This window comes from Hevea brasiliensis, chromosome 14 (assembly GCF_030052815.1).
Source record: "Hevea brasiliensis isolate MT/VB/25A 57/8 chromosome 14, ASM3005281v1, whole genome shotgun sequence".
Taxonomy (NCBI): Eukaryota; Viridiplantae; Streptophyta; class Magnoliopsida; order Malpighiales; family Euphorbiaceae; genus Hevea; species Hevea brasiliensis.
The window spans coordinates 87,003,808-87,024,789 of NC_079506.1; the positions used below are offsets into that span (position 1 = coordinate 87,003,808).

General features: G+C 28.9%; 2 protein-coding genes across 2 annotated transcripts; both read right to left on the minus strand.

Annotated features, from left to right (window-relative positions):
* Window positions 1–787: 787 nt before the first annotated feature.
* On the minus strand, window positions 788–5,354 carry LOC110640939 (coronatine-insensitive protein 1). Its single transcript, XM_021792497.2, has 3 exons — window positions 4,244–5,354; window positions 2,553–3,024; window positions 788–1,947 (listed from the first exon to the last, which is right to left on the minus strand). The coding sequence occupies exons 1-3, from the start codon at window positions 4,741–4,743 to the stop codon at window positions 1,126–1,128; spliced, it is 1,794 nt and encodes a 597-aa protein (XP_021648189.2). The 5' UTR covers window positions 4,744–5,354; the 3' UTR covers window positions 788–1,125.
* A 9,156-nt stretch (window positions 5,355–14,510) lies between these two features.
* Window positions 14,511–19,874, minus strand: LOC110640941 (uncharacterized). Its single transcript, XM_021792499.2, has 4 exons — window positions 19,281–19,874; window positions 19,000–19,115; window positions 16,435–16,678; window positions 14,511–16,093 (listed from the first exon to the last, which is right to left on the minus strand). Exons 1-4 carry the CDS (start codon window positions 19,644–19,646, stop codon window positions 14,741–14,743), a joined length of 2,079 nt encoding a protein of 692 aa, XP_021648191.2. The 5' UTR covers window positions 19,647–19,874; the 3' UTR covers window positions 14,511–14,740.
* Between the last annotated feature and the right edge of the window lie 1,108 nt (window positions 19,875–20,982).

Sequence of the window (20,982 nt, forward strand, 5' to 3'; positions counted from 1 at the left end):
ATGAAATAATATATATTTATTTTATTTTATATATATATTAAAAAAAAAAAAACTTTTTCAAGCACTTTAAATGATGGAGGGCAATGTAATAATGAGCCACTATCTTAACCACAACTATCACCATCTGCTTATCCATTTACGCACAACCACCTCTCTCTAAAATTATTAGAAAAAAAAAAAATTATTTGATGATTAAGTATTGTTATATTTTCACGGATGTAATGTAAAATTCAATAATAAATTCATTTCACGATTTTCTGACTATTTTTCTAATGGGATAAATTGTTTAGCAAGCAATCAATTGAATTTTGAAAAATATTCATCTACTTTAAATGGCTTATTTATTTATTTAAATCATTAAAATAATTTTAAATTGATTAATGTTATTTTAAATCAAAACTTTTTTTTTTAAATATAAGAATAAAAATAAAAAACTGATGACTAAATTTAATCAAAATTCAAGTTAAACCAAAATTGAATTGAAATTAAGTTAAAATCAAAGAAGATAAATCATTTAATTTATTTTTTCTTAAATTGACTCGAAACCTTTATTAAGGCCTTATTTCATTACTTTCAAGAAAATACATTTTCAGAAAATTTATTTTCTAAAAAATAAAATAAAAATGTATTTTATATAAAAATTAACTTCTCATACGCTTATGCTTATTAAGGCTTAAGAATTATATAAGACGAGAAAAAGGAGAAAAGAGATCCTTCATAACAGCAATGATTTATGATTGCGAGTCAAAATCCAATAGAGCTTTCAGCGGAAGTGAAACACAGCAAGTGAATTAAACTCGGAGGCATTGCATTCCAAGTTTCAGATCATGGTAACAACAATTTCCAACAACATTGAATCGCGAAGACAAAAGTACAAACCTCCAAACCATTAAATCTTCTGCTAATTGGCCCTATTAACAAGAGAACAATAACGCAACGCACCAAGAGTTTCAAATGGTTTCAAATTACAGAGAAAATGCAAGCTTATTACAGGACAAATGTCCAGAAATATAATTAGAACTGAAACCCTCTTTAGAACTGAAACCCTCTTACCCAAATGGAAAAGGAAAAAGATGATAAATTTACAAACCGTGCATCACTGGGAAAAGAAAGAGAGACGCATCATCATTTACAGCTCTCTATGCGGCAACTATCCAAGGGGACAACAGTGTTTGGAAAATCTGTTCTTGGTCCAGCTAGGGAGTAATATGCAAGTATATGGGCTGGCTGCTCAACCACAACATCCTCTCCGACCTGATTAACCATCACAACCTTTCTAGGAGGAATCAACTCAATGTTCCAAAAGGGGCGAGCCATTGCTAGAAGATCGCGACCCCGAGTAGATGATGCTCTATAACCTTGCACCCACAAATACCTCAATGAAGTCAGTTGCATCACAGCTTTGGCCAGTGCACCCTCAGTGAAGCAACAGCCCCTCATTTCTAGTTTTTGAAGACTAGGACACCCTTTAGAAAATGCCAAAAGCCCTTCATCAGACTCCCCAACATAACCCAAAAGCATCCATCTCACATTTTTACTGTGCTGCCCAATATAACCAAGACCCTCATCAGTCAATCCCCCTGGTCGAAGATACAGAGCAAACCTTCTGAGTTTTCGTTGCATCAATAGAGATTGAACTCCTCTGTCAAGTGGTAGGTCTGTTATCCTCTCTTCTCGGTCGAGTAAGACCAGTCGAAAATCATTCAATTTCCTCAAGTGAGTGCCAATATGTTCTAGAGCAGCATTTGTGATGTCTGAGACATAAACAGCCATGTATTCCAGTTCTAGACAGCCCTGAGCCAAAGCAATTAATCCTCTCTGTGAAACTACACCTTCTTCATCCTCCATTCCCTGCTCATCAGCACCGCGCTCAATCCTAAGCCTCTTTAGTCGCTTACAACTTGAAGCAAGAACTTCCAAACCTCGATCTCCAATAACATTTCTCGTCTGTCAATATTAATAGAAAAATAAGAAAAGAATAAAGGTTATTCTTAAACTATAGTCATAATCCATATAAAGTTCCACAAACAAACAAGCACAGGTACCCCTTAGTTTCCTAAACAAACAAGCACAGTTATTCAAAGTTCTCTTTCTTGTAAATTAACAAAAGATATTTAATGCCTCAAGAGCCGAGAGCTAACCTAAGATATTTAATGCCTCAAGAGCCGAGAGCTAACCTAAGCCGCATAGCTAAGTAACACAAATACAAGGTAAAATTCTGGGGATCATGCACTATTTGAAAATAAATCAGCAAATCAAGAAATCAAGATGGAAATTTTTATTTTAAGAAGAAAAACAGAGAAAGTAAAAGGAGTTATCAAGTAGTAAATACATATATCATGAATAAATAAGAAACAGTTAATGAGAATCAAAAAGTACAAAAAAAAAAAAAACATATACACCTGTCCAAGTGGGAAGAGATAACCCTAGGGGTATCTACACTTTATAGAACTCAAATAAATGGGGAAACAAAACAGACACAATAGAAACAAATAATAAAAACAGAATTATAACAATTCCATATTAGTGAAGAATCGAGTTTGCTGTCATACCTCAAGAACTTCTAAGTTGCAGCATTTTTGAATTAGAAGACAATGGTCCTCTGTATCAAGCAATGCATAGAGGAGATCCAACTTTTTGAGCAGGGATGCAAAAGGGAACACTATTGGCATTTCATTTTTCCCCATATAGGTTAGACCCAAACGACACAATTTTCGGGGGAATGACACAGCAGAGTACCTGTCTGGTACATCATTGAAGGAACCCCCACAAAATTCTTCTAGAGCAACTGCAGCATTAAAGAAACCAACAAGATCCAAAATTTCACAATCACTAATCTTGACAGAGACTAAATTGCGGCAGTTTTTGGCTATGAGCTCAAGGTCTTCAAATCTGACTGTGTTGAGGTCTGTCATGTAAAAATTTAAAGTCTCAAGAACAGTATTATTCAAGGCAATCTCGTGCAGCCAGTCACCATCTTTCTCAAGAATTGAGCTCTCTTCCAAAAATAATGTTCTCAATTGCCTGGGGAAACACATAATAATAGTCAACAAACAGCAGCTAAATCATTATATTATGACTGCTAACCTGCTAGAATTAAGGAGAGACAGGGAAAGGATGGAGAAATAACCAAGATCAAGTGAAATGAATGTCAAGCTGCAGGAAAGTGGGAAATGCCTTTATTTTGGATCAGATTTAAGGCATGATGGATGAGTGACCATATTAACATAAGAGAAATGCAACTGGAACAAAATTCCATAACCAGACCAAGCTTAGGAGTCCTGGACCATGGGGAAATGTTGAATATATCCAGTATTTTTCCCCCCAAAAAAAAAAAAAAAACCATATCCAACCCATAATTTTATGACTAATAACTTAACTAAGGTGCAGGCATTTTTGGGGAAGGAAGTAGCAGGGACCAGGATATGCAACTTGTATTCTACCTATCGACCTATCTGGTCCAAATTTATTTTTCTACTTTATACACCTGAAAAAACAAGCCAGACCAGATTCACAAAATCTGAGCAAAGAAGACATCAACCAAACACAATGAGGTCATAAGAGCATCAATTCTAAAGCAGATAGATTTCATTTAAAATTGTAAAAGAGTTACTCTCATGACGTCCTAAACAGTAAACCAAGATATTTTCTTCACAAGATATGGAACAAATATTATAGCTGCAGAAATTAATATAGCGGTCATCTATGATACTTTTCCCCAAGAAATGAAGAAAACATTTGAAATATAAATAGATGCAATTCACACACCTTAACATCAAATGAAAGGAAACAAAACTAGAAACCAACTAAAGATGCTAAAACAAAAAATACATACCCATGTGGCACATGAAGACATTGAAGCTTGGACAAAAAGGCAAAAGATTATCCAATAAGATTTTAAAGCTGAAAAGAAAATAATCCCAAAGAGTAGAGATATAAAGCAAACTATAAGGTGCATCAGTTCGCTCTTCCCATAAGCAATAGAAAACCAAAATTCCTTTCAATGGTTAAGATATCTCTCACCAAAAATCTAACATACGCACACCATATCAAATAAAATAATAAAAAACTTGAAAAAATTAACGAAAGAATTAAGCAAAAAAAACAATCCAAATAGATTTATTACAAAATTTGAAAGAAAAATCCCAAAAGATCAAAAATGAAAAGCAAACTGATAAATCTCCTAAACTAATTTTAGGTAAGACCCAACATTTGTCACAAAACTATAAGCAAAAATCAGTACCTGCAGAGGCGACCCACGTGTAAAAGTCCATCAGTAGAGAACCCAGAACACTTCTCAATCTTCAAGACCTGTAGTACCCGGCCGCGAGACTTAGCGAGAAGCTCCAGATCCGAATCCTTCACAATCATGCGTCTAAAGTGAAGTGATTTCAAGCAATTAAACGATTCGGCAATTTCATTAACCCAGGGAGTGACGAACCCTCCCCAGTCCTCTGGTATCAAGTTAAACATAGCAGCCCTGGGCTTCCCTTTCAGTTTCAAGGATTCGAGGTGCTTGAAGCGACGTCGAAGCCGATCTGGGCTCGTCGTATAGCATAAAGCTATGGTTATATGCTTTCGTGTCAGGGCATCAAGCTCATACCAGCGGCGGCAAACGAGTGAAACGGCGTCGCGGTCCCGTGGGTCATGGATATACGGCATCACGCAACCCAAAACTACGTCGGACATGCCGCTACTGCAACTTATTCTGCTGCTTTTATTGCTCTGATTCTCCTCTTCCATCACTCAACAAGTAAAAGAAAGCAAACAAAATAGTTGACTATAAATTTACAGAATTCAAGCTACTCTTATCGAAACTGATCGATCAAAACTTTCAAAATCTCAGCTTCCTACAAATCTGTTTCACGGATTTGAAGCTTCTCTACTAATTTAATAAACAAAAAAAAAAAGCTCAAAAATACGAAACTTAACTCATCAAACTATACCAAAACCGCTAAAGCTACCTCGCTCGCCATGGATTAAGAAAAAACAAAGAAGGATATATCATAGGAACCACAGAAGAAACGTTTCTTTAAAAAAAGTAAAAGCGGCGATATCTAGACCCAGCACGATGAAGTCGACCAGGATTCAAGCTGTAGCGGCTCGTAAATCGAGGCAATCGGATCGACACTTGAGCATCAGATCGAGCACTCGAGATTAATCGACGGCCACCACAACCAACCATCGAAGCAAATTTTCAAGTGAGCAGAAGAAGATTGGAGAGGGCGGAGATGGAGCGGAGAGAAATCCAACGGCGACGGTTTAAACAGTTTTTTTTTTTTTTTCTTTCTATTTTTCGTAATCAGTGGGATTTATGGATGAAAGAAGAGAAACCTAATTAAAGTGTGTGTCTACTAATATTATGAAGAGAGAGAGAGAGAGAGAGAGAGAGAGTGCAAGAGCGATGAAATGATAAAGACAAAACGACAAAAATGTCGTACTTAAACCAATTAAAACACAGCAATAATATAATTATTTTATTCCATTTTTCTTCAAATTTTCTTTCGTGCTTCTCATGATGTGGCGCCGTTTTATAAGACGTTTATGTTTTGCTGTTGGTGCTGCTGACTGTAGTAGATTATAATTGTAAAATAATAAAAAAAATAGCAAGTTGAGTCTTTTAAATTGATAATAATTATAAAAAAAAAAAAATTCTCGTTTTTTTATAATTTTCTTGTGATTTTCTTTTTTTTCCCTTTACTTGTGCTTTCATATTTATCATGTTTATTTCATGAAATTTTTAAAATTTTACTTTATAATTTTTTTTTAACTTTATAATTTCTTTTATCTTACTTTATATTTTTTTATATTATCATTTTATTTATGTATAATTTTATAATAATTTTTTATTTTATTTTATTTTATCCAATTTTTTAAAAATATAATGAGTTGAGATATAATTTCAGAGTGAAAGATGTTAAAAAAGATAAATATTTTCTACTTTACATATCAATAATTATCACTAAATCCACTAACATTAATGTAAAAACTGTTTTAAGTAAATAAAGTGATAATAAATACACTAATATAAAAAAAAAATTCACCATCATATTTATAGATCTATTGAAACTTAAAATTATAAAATGTAAATATATAATAATATAAAAATTAATAAATAAAATCTCAACTTTTATTATTTAGAAATTTTTAAGTTTATTTAATCTATCATGTTGTTTGTATATCAAGCCAATAAAATTATTTTAGGGTAATAAAATTATTAATAAATATTAATTTAATTTTTAATTATTCTTTCATATTTATATAATTATAAATAAATAAAAATAATTTAATTGACGTAGTCTCTAAATATGAAATTTATTTACAATTTGAGATTAATATTAAATTGTTGAACTTATTTAGAAAAATTGATAATAGACATGAAAGAGGAGATTAATCAATATGTGAGTTTGCATGTCACTTTTACTAATGAAGTTAAATAAGCTATTTTCTTCATATAGTTGCTAACATTGACTTAGCCTAATTTGCTTCTAAATTTCAATAAAATTGAAGAAATGGACTATATATAAATGTATTAAAATTGATTGCTAAATTTTTTTGAATTAAATAAGAAAATTTGAAAATATTTTAAGAAAATTTTACCTTCATTTTGTAAAAAGAATGTAATTATTATATAAATGAAAATATATAAATTAAATAAAATAATATTGAAATTGCCTTCAAAATTTTAAAGTTTTGATTTTGAATTACAAATTAAATTAATTAATTAAAAAATATAAATAAATATAAAAAACTTTAAAGGTACAAATAAAATCATAACTTGATATAAATTTTTGAAATTATTCATTTTGTTCATGTGTTATGTGATTATTTATTATTTTATTTTAAATTTATAATTTATTATTTATTTTATACATTTTATGTTTATAAAATTGTAATATAAAATTTTGCTGATGATAAAATTTTTACTTAATTATGTTAAATTTATTTTAAGTTTATATTAAAATTTTGAATAATTATATATTTGTTAAAATTTTAATTTTAAATGATTATTAATTATTTTTTTAATATTCTTTCATAAAATATAATAATATAATATATTTACAGTATAATAATAATAATTAAAAAAGACCGCGTAAGATTAAGAAGAAGTTGCTCATAACAGCAAATATAATAATAAGTATATGTTTAGAAATATTATTTTAAATATTATATTGATGTCAATAAATAATAAAAAAATAAAATCATTTTTTTAATTTTTGATATTTTTTTTTCTAATGCTTATTTTTCTTTTGAGATCTTCACTATATTCTTGTAATATTAAATTATTTATACTTCTAAAAAATTATTAACTTTTAATATCAACTTTTATAAATTTGTATTTATAAAAATATAAAATAAAGATATATAGATTATATTTATTATATATTAAATTATATAATTTCAATCTGTAATAATCTTTCAAACATTATTATTTAATTAATAATTTATTTTTATATGCCATTTTTTCAGTTTTAAATTTCACATGAGTAGCAATTTAATTTCAAAAATTTTGTTTTAGTAATAAAATAGTAAATTACGCAATAAAAAAGAAAAATAAAATATATAGTTACAAAAAAAATGGGTAAGCTGTGGCAAGACTGTTATCGGCAGTTATCTGATCGCGAGTGACAGGTGTAAGTCATAGGATGGGTGTACGCCTATGATCTAGTGTCTATAAGGACCTGCCGTGGAGCAATTTAATCCTCACGTTGTGGTGACGGGACCTTTCTTATTAATATCACTCCTTAAATATTATTGGATGCTGATGTTAAACATAGAGAATCCATTATCTATTTTCAATTTTTCAAATTACATATTTTATTTCTTATAATAAATATTTTTTTAATTATAAAAAAGCTTGAAAAATAGCTCATTTCAAAAACTTAACCTACCAATTATGAAATAATATGGTATTTTTAATGTGAAAAGGAGTATTTTTTTAATTTATTAATAATAATAATAAGATTAATTACAATAATAATCTAAATATTTTTATTTTTTAGCGTTTTAATTTAAATGTTTAAAATTAAAAGAATCATTCAAATAATTTTTATTTTTTTAGATTATTAATATATATATATATAATTAAAATATTATAAAATGTGCCTTCCATATCTCGTGTGTATTCTTAACTAATTAAAAAATAATTAAGTCTATTTAATGAAATATATATCTGCTTTTAAATGACTGAGCTAATATTTTGAGATTTTACGTTAATTATAAATAATATGCGTCAGATATAAAATTTACTATGTTTTAATAAAATTATTATAATTTTATAAAAAAGTATATATCTACTCTATATCATGTGTGTATGTATATTTTTAATAAATAAATAAATAAATAAAATATATGTACATTCATATTTATTTTTAATAATAGTAATGAGTATAAAAAAATTTCGATAATAATCATTATTTATTTTGAAATGTAAGTTTAATATAAATTAATTTAAATTTATTAGTTAAAAATTGTTTAATAATTAAGAAAATTGAATTAATATGAAGTAGATATTCTATTAACTTTATATTTTATGTCATTTTGTGAATTAAATAAAGTCAAAGAATTTTCACAAAAATAAAAGAAAACACTTTTGAGAATAAATAAAACACTCTCATTAAAAATAGATAAATTCATGAAAAATTATTAAATTCTCATTAAAATAAAGAAATTAAGCTGACTATAAAAATAATAAATTATAATAAAACTTGAAAGCGTGGATTTATAATTTTGACAAAGATAATCTTTTTCATAGGATTGATGATGAAGGAATATATATGGTGGAACCCATCACTAACCATTAACAAATTGCAATTTAACACACAATGTGTATCTTGTCTACAAAATCATCACCTCACGTAGTCTTATAATTTTTTACAAATATGCCCTCCTTTCTAATCACATCTTTCTTCCTTTTGACATTACCTAAATATACTTTATGTTTAATAATGCAAATAAATTAAAAATGAAATGTCTATTATTATTATTATTATTATTATTATTATTATTATTATTATTATTATTATTTTTACACCCATTTGAATTAAGTACAATATAATTTATTTATGAATCACATCATATTATTTGATTTTAATCTTTAACATATTGAAAAAATAATATTGTATAGGATGATTTAATAACATGGTAAATTTTATGATTTGATAAAATAAATATAGAGGTTGCTAAAATATATTTATTATTTTTTTAAATATATAAATAATTATGTAAAAAATGAAAATATAAAAATTTAAAATTATCTCAAATTATCGATTTGGTGATTTGAAAATCTATGATAAAATAATAATTATGAAACCATCATTTTATAACTCAAAACTATTATTTTTAGGGAATAATCTAAATAAACAATAAGTATAACTATATCATATAATTTTAATTTTTTTGTTAAGTTAATAAATTTTTTGTAATTAATAATTTTATCAAAAAAATATTAGTTTACAAAAATTACATGAGATAAATTACAAAATTTTGTTAAATTATTTTATTTTTATAATAAAATAATTTACTTTATAATAAAAATAAGTAACCATATAATATAAAATTATGATAAACTATCATCCAAACAAGGGGTTAGAGAATATTATCAATTTGGTTTAAATTTATCTTAATAATTTTAATTTAAGATTTAGGGGGATTGAAATTGAAGAGTATTTTATTTATTTTAATTTTGATAAATTTAAAATTTGAATTTAAAAAAAAAACAAAAAAGGGATTTTGATTAATTAAGAAAAAAAAAAGTCTTATCAATGTGAAGACATGTAATCATGAATGGTGGATTCTGCTGAAACATTTTTATTCAAACTTTCTTTTCAATTCAATACAAAAGGCACAGGTGCTCTTGATTTAAAAAAAAAAAAAAAAAAGTAAAGGTGCTTTATGTCCACTTTTATGAGACTGTATGAAGATTTCTATTGTTACTTAAAAATTAATTTAAAAAAAAATTAAAAAAGAGGTCACCCTTTAACTTAAGATCTTATACTCCTGATATTTTTTCAACTTAATTTGAAAGCAAACATGGTTGGTGAACCAGGGAATTTGTCCTTTGCAATATATATATATATATATATATATATATATATATATATATATGAATTAAACCAATTATTTAATGACCTTAATATTTTTTTTTTTTAAACATGGAGATATTGTATTACCAATGCCCAAAAGGACAAGAGTGTAAGGGATTAAAACAATGAATCGAGGCTTAAAATTAAATCCAACCTAAACCCATCTAAATTTAAACCCTGCAGAACCACCTAGCACCCTTAGGCATACAGAAATCAAAACCGCCCTAAGCACCTAAAAGCATCGCCAGTGGTTTGAAAGCAAACATGCAGATGAAATCAACCGAGACACCAAAGCAGCAACATCAAGCCTTCTAAGGTTACGATCTGATGCAAAGATTGAGTAAGAAAACCAGAAGCAACTAGCTTTCAAGAAAGGAAACAAAGACCTCAAACTTTCGTTAAACCTCGAAGACAACAAGCTCATCAGTAACAGTGCTTACGGCAGGGAAAGGAGGCGTGAAACTCCAAGGTCCAGGGCGTTTCAGTCTGATATAGCCTTGGGTTGGCTAAAAGGCAACCATGCTAGCGGACTGTCCAGAAAACCTCTTTCTATCTGGAACCTTGAAACACCATGCCAAGCTCACATATCTTAATATTCACTCTTGTACTTTTTTTTTATTTTATCTACATAATTTTTCACTCTCAATCAATAGTGATGTTCAGGTAAAACCCGCCCCCAAGATTCAAATCCTGACCTTATAAATAAAGTTAACCTAAATATTAATTTCATCCCACTAATTCATCACTTATTAATAATTACTTTCCTACTTTAATTTAATGCGTTTTAAATTTTATAAATTATTGGTAATGAACTCTCATTATTATCAACTAAACTTATTATATTAAATATTGAATATTATTTTTTTTTTTCAATTGAATAAATTTTTGAATTTGAAATTCATGATCCTAGTAATTATCCTCACATATCATTAAGGGACTTTTGGCACCTACAATTGCTAGTTCTTAAAAAAAAATTTTGCTCTAAGGGTGTTATTTTAATTGTAGTAGACAGTAGGGGTGTATAAAGAAACCGTAAAATTGATCAATCTGAATCAATTTAAATCGAAAAATTTTATATATTTAAATATTAATTATAATTTAAAAATAATTATAAATCAAAATTTTGGGTTGGGTTTGGAGTTAACATAATAAATGTTTATTATATATATATATATATAAAAGCCTCAATAAGAATTGAATTATAAAAATCTGAAAAGGGTTAGAAGAAGCAAAAATTGTGAAACTAAATCCAACTTATTTAACATGAAAATTGAATATATATAATTTTATAATTTAATTGATTAGTTTTGATTTGAATACTATTAAAATTGACTTTATCGATTTATTTTGATGAAATACAATGAATCCGTCTAATCTGAGCATGTACGGCTTATTAGTAGATAGTAATTACAAGAAAAGTTTACATTTATATATTAAAAAATCTGATAAATAAAAAAATATTGACAATAAACTAAAGATTTTAGAAGTTTTATACTTACACTTATTAGCTTTGATTTTTTGAGTACATGTACAAAATTGCCCATAAAAACATTTACTAATGACAAATTTTTTTAAAAGGAAACAGTTAAAAAAGAAAATTTTATAAAATATCATAAGATACCCTTGAATTATCATAGGTTAAAATTTATTTATTTTAAATACCTATTAGAAGTTAAATTAAAAAAAAAAGCATATAATATATTAAAAATAAGATATAATAAAATATTTAAAAAAAATGCAATAAGTGAAAGTTATGGGCCCCAATCAAGAACTGGGCTCCAAAAAAAAAATAAAGAACTGGGCCAAAGCAATAAATGAGTTGGCTGACATTTTATGTTTTCACAAAACAACAAAACAAAACCTCTTTAGGCTACAGCATAGGGAATAATGTAACGTCCACATCCAACTCCAAAAAATTTCCAATGTTATGTCCAATTCCCCTTTTTTTTTTTTCTAATTTTAATCAAATTAATTTTTTTTAAAATAATATATATAACATTTTGTATCATTTATCAATTTTCATAGATCATTTAATTAATTAGATATATTTTTTATTTGATTAAAGATAAACCTAATAAAAAATGAAATACTTTTTTTTCTTCTAGCAGACATGCATATATATATATATATATATATTTCAGTGACAAAATTTATTTTTTAATAAAATCATGATAATTTTATTAAGATGAATTAATTTATATAAGCCATATATATACTATTCATAATCAATATATAATTTTGAATCATCAGTTCACTCTGGGTCTATACGTGGAGGGCTCCACCACATAATGATTCTTTACCTTTGAGTATAATGTGATTTATTAATGTATCGTATCATATAATATATATTATATGATATAGTTTTTATTATCAACATGTTTGAAAAGATTATATGGTACATTATGGTTTAATAACTTTTTCTTATTATAAATATAAAAATTATTAAAATATCTTTTTTTATTGTTTTAAATATATTAATAACTTAAAATATTTATTTAAACAAAATATTAATTTAAAAATAATGTTATTATAATAATAATTAAATACACATTTTATTTTTTTAAATTAATTATTAAACATGCCTTATAAATATATAATATTAAAGTTATATAATTAAAATTTTATATATTATATAAGGATAAAATAGAAAAAAAAAATCCAAACATACTAAATCACTAATTTAGTGGTTTAAGAAGTTGTAGTAAAATGATAGTTTACAACCTCAAGCCGTCATTTTTAAAGACAATCTTTTCAAGCACGTAAAGTAATTATACCATATAATATAAAATCATCATATTTCAAATAGAGTGTTATAGTTAGAAAAGCTTTGGATTTTTATTTTCCAAGGCAGACACACATCACTCGATGATGAAAAATGCTCCTTAGTAATCTATTTTATAATATAAATTTCTTTAAAATCTAATGAATAAAATAAGATGGGAATGATCTTATCACAATAGAATATATTGAAATCTTTTCATTTAAACAGTTTTTTTTTTTTTAATGGTTGAATAGCTGCTTTATATTATAAAAAGTAAGAGCTTTAAATCATGATAATTTTTTTTTTAAATAACTTTAATATATTATGAAATTTTGAATATTTTAAAATTAATATTTTATTAGAAATAATTGAAATGATATGACAAATAAAATATTCATTTATATTCAATTAACTTGAAATTGGGATAAGCATTGTAAGAGACCCACTTGTACTATCCTAACAATTGTTTCTAACAATAGCTAATCAAATAATAAATAATGAGGTTGGCATTTCATTTTCCAAATCAACTCTTCTTCACGCCATAGGCTAGTGGACATCTAACTATTAATATTTATGTACAATTAACTAATCCCTCAACAAAACAAACCTTAATTCACCATTAGATTATTTACATTAAAATACATGTGAAATTAATTAAAAAATATATAATATATACATAAATTTAAATTTAAATTTTAAATTTAATAATTATTAAATTTATTTTTATATAAAATTGAGTTTATAATAGCTACACTCCTAATTATATGTGTAATTTAATTAATTTATATAAATTTTGATATAAATATTTAATTTCAAAATGATTATTTTTATTTTTATATAAAATTCAAATTATACTTAATAATTTATAGCAAAACTAGATTCGAGAAATTAACTTTCTAGACAAAGATAAAATCAAGTTCATGGTACCCAACAAATTGAAATTATATATATGATTAATTTGCTTTTGATTATTACCCTCAAGTGATGAAGTAATTTGCTTTCATGCGTTCCTTGAGACAACAAAAGAGAGAGGAGAGAAGAAAATAGTAAAGACAATGAAGATATTTTAAAAACAAAGAATATTCTCTTATTTGATTCTTCCACATTTACATTGATTAAAGTACCCATTAATAGATGAAATGAAAAATAAATAATTTTGAAAATGAAAATTTTAACTTATATCACTATAATTTATCCTTATTATTGATGCTGTTATACTAAGAATTTTTTTAATATAATTTGGTAATTCATAAATAAGCATATAAATAAAATTAAATATTTTTTACAATAGGAAAAATATAAATATAGTCAAACAGATATTTTTATTCATAAATAATTTAAAGAAAGAATAAGTAATTGGCTTTTTTTTTTTTTTTGAATGATAAAAAAAATTTCGACAATATTGTCTTGCACTGTATTTTAAATATTTAAAAACTCATCAAATATTGTAAAAAAATAAAAACAATGTAAAATCCCACTGAAAGGATTGAAAAAATAAAACCCGATGTTCAGAAATTAAACAGTAATTCACCCTCCATTTTTATTATTTTTTCTTTGAGAGAGAAGAAGACGCATTCTGTACGATTAACCAAAGTAGTATTCATCAAAATAGAATGCTAAAACAAAAGTAACCAAGAAACCTTAAAAACAGATACAGGGCGAAATGCTTAGCAAGTACACCTGTATATTACACAACCAAAAACATATAACCAGGTTCATACTATCAAGAACTGGAAAAATGAAGGAATAAACATTAACAAATGCCCAACAAATGGCAAAATTTGCACTAATTACATTTCAAAAAGCCAAGGCTGCAGCTACATATCTACAATTTTCTTTTTAGAAACATAAAAGGATCTACGAAGCCAAACGAAAACCCAAAATAGGTACCGCATCAACTGTTCCCTTCTTTTGTAATCGGATCCCGAGTTTTATCATCATCGGAACATGGCCCATCCAGATCACTAGGTCTACCTCCCAACACACTGTCAAAATCGTCACAACTGCCCACTACGTTTGCATCACCATGTCTTACAATGCCCTCGGACAAAGAAACCAAGCTAATAGTGGCCATGCTATTCGCAATAGCTTCTACATCGCTGGAGCCACCATATAGTCCACGGCTTCCAGTCACATGTATGCCTTTTTTCTCATCAGCATTGGTCAATGCTACAGGGAAGACATCCATCAACTGAGGGTTACCTTGGGTTGAACTACTAATGAGTAGTCGCAGAGTCTCTCTTGCACCCTTCTCTACCACGGAATCAGTTTCAGGAATCAATGAGTTGACGAGTTTTTGGTGCAGTGGGGAAATAGCGCTCGACATAGTAGGACCAGCACTCACCAGGTAACCTTGACCCGATGAGCAAACATCAATTACTGGGATATGAACAATTGGATCGCACATCAATGGGGTGAAGGTTGGGATCTGCTTAGAACCGGGCATTGGCAATCGAAGCATTGGGTCTGGCAGCAAAGGAGGAAAATCTATCGAGGGAACATCAGACAGACTGAGAGGTGGTGTTGGAGTTAAAAGACTGGAGGACCTGGCAGCTGACAATAATGAAGAAAGTGGTGGAAGCAAGGGGGATTCGATTGATGAGGTAGTGAGTTGTGGAGAAGCTGAAGGATACTGCATAGTTGATGGACCTTGGGGGCACCAACAATAGTAAGGAGAGACAAGAGGTGGACTTGAGGAAGTTACATGGAATACTGAACTTGGAGTTGGGGAGATGGCCAATTTCCCCAGGGATTCAATAAAACTTGATGGCACCATAGGGCAACTCTTAATTGCATGCAGTTCTTCATTATCAGACTGATTAGAGCTTGATGCATCGTTATCACGCGGCAATGCAATCATCAGGTTGTCAACAGATGAGAAGTGGCTATCCCCGCGACGCTTTAACTTTTCTCTGGCAGCAGCACATTTTAAAGAAGACAAACTTCTAGACAGGCCCTCTTTGAAAGAACTTGATCTTGGACTGAGGCTTTCCTGATAAGATGAATTTGCTTTCATAGCCTGGCTGCCAATGGGTCGGGAACGCCGAGACTTGGAAGATAGGGAAGACGTTGCATCAGAGAGGTCAAGATTGATGCCTGACGAAGAGGCAGGTATGCATGCTACACTTTCTCGGGTGTTACTTCCTAGAAGATAGGAGCGGAGGTGAATTGCAAAGCAATCAAGTCGTGAGTTGCTAATTCCAGTTAATACTGCAATAGATGGTCTCCTCTCGAGTACATCTTTCATCTATGATTTTGAGGAAAACAAAACCTTCATCAGAAATAATATCAACAAACAATCCCACCAATAATTTTCATAACAAAAAGCGGGGAAAATGAAAGAAAAACATGCTTCACCTACTAGCAATGATATTAAGAAAGAGGGAAAAAAAAAAGGTAATCAGTTCAGATTCATGTGAATCAGAAAATTATATTTGATTGTCATTTCCTTGACAATGAACAATGTAAATGATATTTCAATTACTTTGCAGCATTTAGCAACTAAACATTAGAAGTTACAATGCCAAATTAATTTCTCATGAACCACTATGCATGTTAAGTACATGCATGATTGATCTTCAATCATACCTTGGCAATCAATTCAATACCCAAGAGCTTCGACTTCTCTGAGCACCAGAAGTAATAATCTCTACCATCTGCTATCTTTATAAGGAAAGATCGCCCAGAACTGTCTGCTAAGATCTCCTCAACTGTGACAGCAGGACTAAGTGGTTTACTGCTTAGGGTGAATAGTCTTTCCGTGTTACCATTATCTCCAATGAATGAGAGACGCAAATCAGACGTCGGCAGCATTGTAAGATTTAAATTTCCCCTGCAACAATTCAGGAAAAAAGCGTAAGCATAAATTACTTTAGAAGTATTGAATAGCAAAACTGAAAAGCATTACAAAGAAAAAATTGAACCAAAAAGCAAGCAACAGGAAACAGAACCAAAGATGAAGTCACAAATAACAGTATTTTCAAATGCACTATCCCTATTGTGGCTCGATTTATATTATGGAGCCTAACATTCCCCAGAAAATTACCATACATCTTATCAAAAACCAAGAGCAGCTGAAATTGTCAATATAATAAACAGTAAAAGACAATGCAAATAAATAAATTAGTAAATCAATATAAGTGCCAACCAAGGGAACACACAAAACTTGATGATGGGACACAGAACCTAGAGCTAACACCTGTCCAGTGCAAATCTTCTCAATTACTCCAACTTTCCAAGTCTTCAACTAAAAGCATGTCTAATAACCAAAGTCATAACAGTATTAGATAAGCAAACAATTTTAGCCTTTTCCTAGATATCATTTTTAACATCTACAGCACACTAACTGTATAAAGTATGAACTAGAGTTGAGTATTAGGCCTAAGATCCTGACTTCACCCTATTTCATCTTTAATTATGTTTTGTAATTTAAAAAAACAAAACTTTAGTTCTACATAGAGGCTCTTAGGCCTAATACATTGGCAAAAGTGATGGCCAGTGTCAAATTCAGCCATTTCTCATGATATTGATCCTTATGAAAAGTCCCCAAACATATAAACAAATTCATAACCACAGAACAAGGTTAGAAAAGACGAATAACATGTATTAAAGAATATAATGGCATGATATGAAAAAGTACACAACTGAAACCATAAAGAACGTAGAATATAGCAAGAACTCATCATTTCAGATACAAAGAAAGACCCTTTACACCCAGTTCCTACTTAAGTTTTAAAATTATCCTATCAATTCAAAAAACAACAGCAATTTATATAATCACATAATGTAGGAGATGAAACTACCTTTACTTCCTCATAATTCAGAGATCATAATAGAATACGCCCACTTTACCTACAAGTCAAAAGATATTTTTACTTGGAAGCATGAACATTATCACCGTTATAAAGCTAAAACATAGAATCCTGCAATCTCTACTATTCATGAACGACAGAATATATACACTTTCCACCAGTAGTGTTCACTAGCAGAAAAAGGTCACATCAATTCGGTAGGAAACCCCTCTAAACAACTAATATGAGAGGTAACAAAACCATTTCAGTTCATGACCAAGGAAAAACCAGTTGACCAATCTTTACGACGTCTCCTGGCACGATAATGCAACCCCAAGCTATAAAAGAGGATGTAGAAGCCACAATTATAAGAAACAAGTATATTGAATCCATCAAACAAATTTGCATCTTTTCATGAAATCCAAAATAAGTTCAAAGAACAAGTACAAAAAATTTTACAAATTGATTTCAAGTTAGATGATAATAGAGAACAATAATAATAGTATTAAAAGCACAAAACATATTATGAAAATACAGTATCGCACAAGCAATAAAACACAAACAGAACTGATCTTCACAAAAAAATCAAGGGACACCCTATATCTGATACAAATATCTTCAAACTTACAGGTACATTAACATGGGTGATATACTGCAAAAAATCAGAACATCACTAACATCATATATAATCTAATCAGCTGCCTGCATAGAATATTGGAATCATAACTCTTTAAAACATTATTTGAATGAGATCATATAAATGAATCAACTTAGATTGTACAGTGAAAGAAGCAAAAAATTGTGCGTATGTTGCCTGACACCCTAGGATCAGTGGCAGATGTACCCCTCTTTTTTAGAAAAATGTATATGTGTCGAAATTGACCCTCATAGATTCCATTATTAAATTACACACACACACACACACACACACACACACACACACACACACACACACACACACACACACACACTCCCTCATAAATTTAATTCTTAATAATTTTCAAAGTATTAGACCTTATCATATACAATTGTAAGAACATTTTTTAATAGTATTTTGTTATAATTTTTGTATGTTGACACCATTAAAAATTTTTCTGGATCAGCCACTGCCTAGGAACATATAATTATGCCAGTCTGGTCACATACAAAAACAAAGAACCAAAAATGCAATCAAACAAGTTAAATAATTGAGATCATACAAATAAATGTAGAGTATAACTCTCCCCAAGGCCCCAGTCACATCCCAATACTTATAACTCTTATTCATGCATGTCCGAATCCAATAACAAAAATACATAAATGCACGTAAACAAATAAACTGGCGAGCAAACAGGCCATGACCATCCAAATAAACCTCAATTACCTTGAGGCAGTAGGACAAAGTAGGGTCCCTCGTTTGCTAATCTTGCCAACACGAATTGAAACCAGAGGTATACAGAAACATCTAGCAAGTATGCCAACTTCTGATGGCTCGAAGTGCTGATCATAAAACACAAAAAATAAAAATAAGACCTATCAGCCATCTTCAATACATCAAATCATGCCAAAATAAATTTAAACATAATATAAAAATGACAAATTTATCACTACAGAACCAGAAAAACAAGCTTCTGATTTCAAAGCATAGTAAAATTAAATATATACCTGACTCAGATGGGCCAAAAGGCGATCTTCGGCCATCCCACTAGAAGCATTCTGCTTCAACAACGGCTTTAACCTCTCATCGGCTCTACAAGCCCCCATGACCTGCATATCCAAAGCCTGTAACCACTGCAAAACCCTATCTTCACGATCGCTCTGTTGGAGTAGCAGATCTCCTTCACCATCTTCCACTAGAATATCCGCCAACCGCTCCGTCAACCCAATCTCGCTCCTTTCAGGCGAAACGGCAACAGATCCAACCGTGGAGGTCTCAACACCGCTAGAAACGGACGATGAATCCTGGAAATCGTCGCCGTTGGATCGCTCCGCTCGATCGTCACAGAATTCTTGCTTTCTATAGTTCCCCATGGCAAAAAATCTCTCAAAATTCAACAAAACAGATTGAAATTCGTTACCCTGAAACTCCAAATTATCGTAAAAAGATGAAAAGTAGAAATGTTCGAATCTCAATCTTTAAGAAATGAAAAAGAATTCTTCTGAATCGGAGTGATATTTAGCAAGAAGAAAGAGAGAATAAAGAGAATATATCAAATACAGAGAAGCAGCAGGCGGCTGTGCTTAAAAATAGGAAGATAAGAATACGCAGGGTTTGTTATATGATACATAGCGGACCCGAAAGAGGTGGTTTAAGTCTAATTTTGCGCATTGGCATTCAAGTCCGGGTTCGGTCATTGCACAGAGCCACGTCAGCTTCCGCATAGTGGGGTCTACACAAAACATGAGGGGCCCACTTCCACTGGAAGTTTAAGGCGGACACCTCAGCAGGGTAGCCGACTTTGGAGTGGATGCTAACGTGCGCAGTGGGAGGGAAGGTTAAGGGCGGAGGCACCAAAGTGCAAAATTTGTATTTTTGTGTTTAAAATAAAAGGAAGGTGGATTTAGGCCAATCGCAGTAAGTTTTGCTAATTAATGACATTTAGCTAAATTATTAAATATAATCGATAACGGTTGATCGGTGATAGTCAATTAATAATAATTAATTTATATTTAGTATTTAATAAAATTATATTTAATTATTATTATTTATACATAAAATAATTAATAAAATATATATTATATAATTTATTTTATTATTAAAATAAATATATAATTATTAATTTATTATATTATATTATTTATTTTATCATTAAAATAAAAAAATAATTAATTTTTTTTAAAAAATATAGATAGAATAATAAGGTAATTATTATTATTAAAAAAAAATTATAATTAATTTTAAGTTTTTAGAGATAAATTAATATTTTATATTTTATGTTATTAATAAAAAAAATATTTTAATAAAATTAAAATATGTTAATTAAAATATTAAAATTATAAATAAAAATATTAATCATACTAATTTTTTAATTAAATAAAAAAAATAATACGATCAAAATAATAAATAAAATCAAATCAGCTATCAGCTGACGATAAACAACTTAAAAAATAGAGCTGATATAATCGATCAATTACTTATAAGCTATCAATTTTATTTTTTGAAGTTTATCAAATATTTTAATTCATCTGTTTGGGTATCTATTAACTATCAGTTGTACCTAACATGTGAACCAAATATCCCCTAAGTATTTTAGGAAATAAGAAACAATCTCAAAGTATTAGTATTGATTTGTATTAGTCAGAGGGGCTATTAAATAACCACTAAATCTTTTCATGTTCTTTGTTTTAGATAATTTGAAAATTCAAT